The 7,624-nt window shown below is 34.1% G+C and overlaps 1 protein-coding gene across 2 annotated transcripts in view; it reads left to right on the top strand.

Annotated features, from left to right (window-relative positions):
• The window catches only part of LOC111703181 (irregular chiasm C-roughest protein), a 50,550-nt gene extending 47,100 nt beyond the window's left edge, over positions 1-3,450 (top strand). For both annotated transcript variants that reach the window (XM_023475057.1, XM_023475056.1), the window contains 2 exons: positions 2,524-2,608; positions 3,322-3,450. In XM_023475057.1, the coding sequence (XP_023330825.1) occupies positions 2,524-2,608; positions 3,322-3,447 (211 nt within the window). In that variant the 3' untranslated portion in view covers positions 3,448-3,450. The remainder of the gene's footprint in view (positions 1-2,523; positions 2,609-3,321) is intronic.
• Positions 3,451-7,624: the final 4,174 nt, after the last annotated feature.

A 7,624-nucleotide genomic window follows, 5' to 3' on the forward strand; every position in this document is an offset into this window, starting at 1 on the left:
ATTCATAATATTATTTATACTTCCGTGTTACTTGACCAGAAGTTCCACCAATGGCAGTGCAGTAAAGTGGTCATGTGATACAGGCGGAGACATGTGACCAGGAAACTGCTCTGCCATTGGTGATAGTTCTGGTCACGTGATGGAAGTTAAAGATTTTCTAAATTTTACATATATGAATTTTCGTATAATTTTAACCCGGTTTTATATCAATTTCTCGAGACAGGAACATCAGATAAAACTTTCATGGGTCGCGATCAAGAGCTAAAGTGATTAGCTTTCAGCTTATACCCCTTTCATTTTTCCTTTACAGTCCCTTTAAGTTTAATATATCCCCTCCCCCCCCCTTGCTATTTGTATACCTTTTAACTCTCTTTTTCTTCCATTTGTTCTTTTCCTCTCCACCCAATTTCGGCAGTTGTATAAAATGAACGCCAAGCTTTATCTTTTAGAAAACACAGATTTCCATTGTGTTCACCTCCCAGCAAACAATAGAAGACGGAATTACATTCTCTACAATTGCGGTTCTCAACTCATCCTTTTTATACAATATTTGACAAATAATTCGATTATTTTGACTAATACAAAGATACAATATAAGTTCTATCGCTAAGATATATTTTCATAAAAATAATATAGCGGAATATCTTAGCAATTTATTAAAAATTTGAAAGTCGTCTTTGATCGTTTACAAAGTTTACGGCATTCTTTTGGCAATATAACTTTAGCAATACTTTTCATGAAACAAAAATCATTATGATATTCTATTAAATAAAATCTATTCTGTTCGTATATTAGAATTCCCATTAGTTTCGATGACAGCTAGAGCAATCTGGATTTCTATCAAAGTTAGTAAGAGTCTATCATCATGTTTATTCAAAGTTATCTAAGGTTATATCATTTTGATATTCATATAAAATGAAATTCTCTGTAAACTAGTTCTTGAACGGCTGAACAGCGAATACAACAATCACGTGACTTTAACAGCAAAATATTTTATATTTTCAATCCTCTTATTGAAGAACAATTAAGTTGCAGAAAACAAAAACATAAATGTTTTTAATTTTTATATATGTAACAGGACACAGACATTGATTTTGTGCCACAAACTCTGATTTTCTAATCCTTATATCTTTCCACCCTGATTTCGTAGACCTTTGATAGTTCACACTTCAGTTTCTGGTTGATCAAGTAGTGTAAGTTTGAAATACAAAACTGTCTACACAATCAGGTTATAAAGATTAAAAGATTGTAAAATTAGAGCTTGTGGCAAAAAATAGATTTCTTTGATTTGATATCCTTGTGAGTAAAATCAAAACAAGGTACAAGGTCACAAATTTGTTACCGTAACGTTTGGTGCAATATAGTGTGTTGTAACCTGTAATTATTTTAAGGTCATGTCAAAGAGTTTAAAGGCAAACTTATTAAAGGTTTGTCGAGAGTTTCTGCACCGTTTTCTGTTTCTTTTAAATCTAAAATCTTTATAATTTATCGGGTTTTCCTTTTTGCATCTGGTGCAATCTTGGAGCATATGTGAATCTGAAGCTTTGTCTTTAATTAAACCTAACATGCAATTTTAAATCAAAGATATCAATTATACCGTTAACCGTTAATTTCTTTCTAATCAAAATAGAATATTTGTGAACACTCTGTCTGTCCACTTGATATCTTAAGACAAATTTAATTTCAATTTGGACCTCTCAAGAATACATGGTGTTTGTTTCCAGGGTTGCTTTTTTTTAAGGAGTAGTTGTAAAAATCTTAAGGTCATTCCTTATCAACATATAAACGTCGACCAGATGACATCTCCGACTGTGTGCGTCCTAAGATCTATCAGATAAAAATCTTTCGTGAGACATCTAGCGGCCAAAATTTAGTCCCTCAAAGTATGTCATCCAAGGAACGGCCTTTCATAGTTGTTCCTTTAAATCTCTCAAAGGAAATAAAAAATTTCAAACTTGAAAGGTAGATAAAAGTGACATTTGGAATGATATATATGCCTTTCAATTGTGGGCTTCTTATCCTCGGGCTAGAATAATTTTAAAAGTGCAAAATCAAATATTGATAAAATGACATTAATGCATTAGGAAAAAGGAATTTGCAAAAGGAGAGATAAAGGACCATTGAAAAAAAGAAGATAAGATTTAAAATTATAATGATAAGCTAGATTCAAAGATACATCAGGAACCCCATATCTTTTTTAAACATGTGTTCTGCTGTAGGGTTTCCATCGCAATTGCAAGCCTATTAATTTGGTACAATTCCGTGCAATTCCCCGCCATTCTGAGCAATTCCGAGCAATTCAGCGCAATTAATTCCGCGAATTGGATTTCCTATTCGAAACCCTAAATTTAGGGATGAATTTAAAACAAATTTAGAGCTGCTAAGTACTGCAAAATACTGTTTATATTACTCCCAGAAGATGCAGTACACTCAATTTGTCAATAAATTCTGGTGTTTATTTGCCCCAAATGGCTTAGATTGCTTGATTAGTAGTACAATTCTAATTTGTTGTACATATTTTAGATATTCCTGGTTTAAAGATGGAGATTTTGATAATATTATAAGCAGTTCCAGTAATCTAACTGTTTATCTCAACCTTCAGGCTCAGGTACAGACCTCTTTTAAACAATTTTCAAAATCCCCCAATGTAAACAGAGAAATCTACGAAATCTTGTTTTGTATACGATCGGAAAAAAGGAAGTTTCTTCTTTTCCTTTATCTATGCTACGTTTAGTACATTCGGAATAGCCTCAAAGAAAAGATTTAGAAGCGACTGTACACACATTTATAAAACCTCATATTATATAATTTTGGTTCCTGGCAACTATAATCATATTTCTTCCTTTTACAAATCATTTGATTACTTACCATTAAAAGATAGAAAACTTGATTCAAACTTTAGAAAGTCAGTTTTATAGCGTTTAAGATCATTGTTAACGAATAGATTGATTTTGGCCTTGAATGAACTACTAAGTGACTTTGCCAAAACGGCCTACTACAGCAGCAGTGAACCAATACTACAATAAATGTTGCCGTGGGGGTATCAAACAACTGTCTTGTATATTTATATAAAGGAAGACATCTTTTTCTATGTTCCAAGAAAGTATAAGATAAGCTAAATATGATAATAATAATAATAATAATATCGTTTTTCATATTTATATTCGAATCTAGATATTTACAAAATACACATTTTTCTAATGCGGTACATTACATATATAATACATATACAGTTGGCTGGGGGAGGGGATATTTTAGACGCTAAATTTAAATTCAAATTCCCATAAATTAATGAAAATTTAGTAAATGTTCTGATTAAAGGGTAGGTACACCTGCCGGGTCTCTGTTAAAGGATTTAGTGGCTTGGAGCGGTCAGCCCAAGTACTTATTAAAGGTAAATATTTAAGAAATTTTCTTTCACCAAATTTTTCTTCTAAAAGTGATTAAAAAAAAGATAAAATGCAGGATAAAAAACATTTATAAGTAAATGTATGTAAATATTTTTACTATTTAGGAAATTAGTAATATTTAAAATTTTAACTAAAACAGAGGAAAAAACTAAGTTTAAGACAATGACGTAATTTTCTATCGGGATATCTAAATTCTGAAATCTGAATTATTTAACCCTATTCCTGCTGGGGGGGGGGCAATNAAACATGCAGGTATTCCTATTGGTATTCCTACTCCTAGAAATATACTCTGGATACATGCAGGTATTCCTACTTGTATTCTAACTCCTAGGAATATACTCTGGATACATTCAGGTATTCCTACTGGTATTCCTACTCCTAGGAATATTCTCTGGATACATAAACATGCAGGTATTCCTACTGGTATTTATACTCCTAGAAATTTACTCTGGATACATACAGGAATTCCTACTTGTATTCTAACTCCTAGGAATATACTCTGGATACATATACATGCAGGTATTCCTACTGGTATTCCTACTCCTAAGAATGTACTCTAGATACATACACATGCAGGTATTCCTACTCCTAGAAATATACTTTGGATACACGCAGGTGTTCCTACTGGTATTCCTACTCCTAGGAATATATTCTGGATACATGCAGGTATTCCTACTGGTATTCCAACTCCTAGGAATATACTCTCGATACATGCAGGTATTCCTACTGGTATTCCTACTCCTAGGAATATTCTCTGGATACATATACATGCAGGTATTCCTACTGGTATTGCTACTCCTAGGAATATTCTCTGGATACATGCAGGTATACCTACTGGTATTCCTACTCCTAAGAATATACTCTGGATACATATACATGCAAGTATTCCTACTCCTAGAAATATACTTTGGATACACGCAGGTAATCCTACTGGTATTCCTACTCCTAGGAATATATTCTGGATACATTGCAGGTATTCCTATTGGTATCCCTACTTCTAGTAATATACTCTGAATACGTGCAGGTATTCCTAGTGGTATACCTACTGGTATTCCAACTCCTAGAAATATACTCTGTAATCTGGATGCATGCAGGTATTCCTACTGGTATTCCAACTCCTAGGAATATACTTTGGATACACGCAGGTATTCCTACTGTTATTCCTACTCCTAGGAATATAGGGATATACTCTGGATACATGCAGGTATTCCTACTGGTATCCCTACTCCTAAGAATATACTCTGGATACATATACATGCAAGTATTCCAACTCCTAGGAATATACTCGGTATTCATGCGGGTATTCCTACTGGTATTCCTTCTCTGCAGGTAAACCTACTGGTATTCCTTCTCTACAGGTAAACCTACTTGTACTCCTTCTCTGCAGGTAAACCTACTGGTATTCCTTCTCTGCAGGTATACCTACTGGTATTCCTTCTCTACAGGTAAACCTACTGGTAATCCTTCTCTGTAGGTAAACCTACTGGTATTTCTTCTCTGCAGGTAAACCTACTGGTATTCTTTCTCTGCAGGTAAACCTACTAGTATTCCTTCTCTGCAGGTAAACCTTCTGGTATTCCTTCTCTGTAGGTAAACCTACTGGTATTCCTTCTCTGTAGGTAAACCTACTGGTATTCCTTCTCTGTAGGCAAACCTACTGGTATTCCTACTCTACAGGTAAACCTATTGGTATTCCTTCTCTGCAGGTAAACCTTCTGGTATTCCTTCTCTGTAGGTAAACCTACTGGTATTCCTTCTCTGTAGGTAAACCTACTGGTATTCCTTCTCTGTAGGCAAACCTACTGGTATTCCTACTTGAGAAACCAGACAGTTCTATTTATTGTGTTTAGGAGAATTTCTTGGTAACAGGGATGGATATAGTGTTCACGTTCATACTAGAGATGGGGGTATTTATAGCTCTCTTATTCTCCAGGTACTTCAGGGCGTTTTGATGATGAATGTCGTCTTCGATTACCGATAGTAAATAAATGATAAAGAGCGTATCAAAATAAATACTGAAAGTCTCATGAGCTTTTGAAAATGTAGACATGCAGCCTTCTTTATATCTTCAAAATTGGCAGAGATATCAAACAATTGAAAGATCGTTGTTATGAAAAAAATTAGAACCTGGACAGATTTCTTAATATCTATGTCAATTTTGATGATGCAATTATTGTAAATCCTATTTTGAAATTCTCAAGACTATCAGTTTTAATTATTAACTGTGTTAACTGGAATACTACAAAAAGTGTCTCTATTTAATAAAGCTTTGCGGACCAAAGACGATTTATAGAAATCATCACTTAATTACCATGTTTTCTGCATAGTGCACACACCCTGTAAATAACAATATTTCAGGGATGTATATTTTCCATTCTTCTTCCCTTGGAATTTTTCATTTCATTTCATGTCAAGCTTTCCATTTTTGACTAGTAATAAGAAAAACTAAATTCAAAGATGTGGGAATAGGCAAAATTAATAATTATTAATAGGATAACAAATTCAGACCAGTTTTTGCCATTTTCTTACCAAAATGTGATTAACCTTTTTATGTTTGTTTCTAGCGTGTTGAAAAGTTCGACCTAGGAGAGTATAATTGCTCTGCAAGCAACAATTTTGGAACTCATCACCAAACTATTATTCTCCAGCTTAAGGAAGGTAAACAGAAACATTTTAAACTATTGTAAGACAACCTCTTTATTTAATCTAATATCATGTGGTCTTCAAAGTGAATGCATTAAAAAAGTCTAATCTTTAATTTATTTCAGAGAAGTCCCTAGCTGTGCCCCTAGGTGTGGGAGTAGGAGGTGGAATTCTACTTACACTCCTTCTTCTCCTTCTTGTTCTACATTGCAGGAGAACCAGTGAGAAACCTATCCCACGTGCACCTTCTCCAGGTATTATACCACATACACCTTCTCCAGGTATTATCCCACATATACCTTCTCCAGGCATTATCCCACATACACCTTCTCCAGGTATTATCCCACATACATTTTCTCCAGGTATTATTCCACAATCCTACATACACCTTCTCCAGGTATTATCCCACAATCCTACATACACCTTCTCCAGGTATTATCCCACAATCCTACATACACCTTCTCCAGGTATTATTCCATATCCACCTTCTCCAGGTATTATCCCACATACATTTTCTCCAAGTATTATTCCACAATCCTACATACACCTTCTCCAGATATTATCCCACAATCCTACATACACCTTCTCCAGGTATTATTCCATATCCACCTTCTCCAGGTATTATCCCACATACATTTTCTCCAAGTATTGTTCCACAATCCTACATACACCTTCTCCAGGTATTATCCCACAATCCTACATACACCTGTTCCAGGTATTATCCCACATACATTTTCTCCAAGTATTATTCCACAATCCTTCATACACCTTCTCCAGGTATTATCCCACATACAATTTCTCCAGGTATTATTCCACAATCCTACATACACCTTCTCCAGGTATTATCCCACAATCCTACATACACCTTCTCCAGGTATTATCCCACATACATTTTCTCCAGGTATTATTCCACAATCCTACATACACCTTCTCCAGGTATTATCTCACAATCCTACATACACCTTCTCCAGGTATTATTCCATATCCACCTTCTCCAATTATTATTCCATATCCACCTTCTCCAGGTATTATTCCCTTGGTAAATTCTAACTAAAGAAATAGTGTTAGATTTAACACTTTGATAAATGCTAGCATTAGTTTTAGCAACAGCATTTGCTTCATCACTAAAGTAAATGCTAGCAAGAGTGTTAACTTAAACAGTGATTACTATTGATAGTGTCATCAATAGCATTGACTTATTAATCTCTATGTTAAGTTTTAGCGCCATGCACTGTTTTAGTTAGTATTGTTTATGGTGCTACTAATATTAATATAAAAATTCATATTTATGAATATTACTTTAGATCAAGACGAATGGGAAACTGAGACTTTAACCAAAGATAAGCACTTATTTCAAGTTCAGGTATAGAATTGTCAAGATTTTTTCTTTAGCACAACAAAATCACATATTAAGAAAACAAAGAGAGGTATTGTGCATGTATACATTTTTCCGTCTGGTTCTCAATACATTTTTCTCAAGAAGCAATGTGAAATTGTAGATTCCTGGTGATTGCTCTAATGCCCAGGAATTAATTGGAAAAATTTATCAGAAATGCCTTTATAATTTATCT

Source organism: Eurytemora carolleeae, unplaced genomic scaffold (assembly GCF_000591075.1).
Source record: "Eurytemora carolleeae unplaced genomic scaffold, Eaff_2.0 scaffold487, whole genome shotgun sequence".
Lineage (NCBI taxonomy): Eukaryota > Metazoa > Arthropoda > Copepoda > Calanoida > Temoridae > Eurytemora > Eurytemora carolleeae.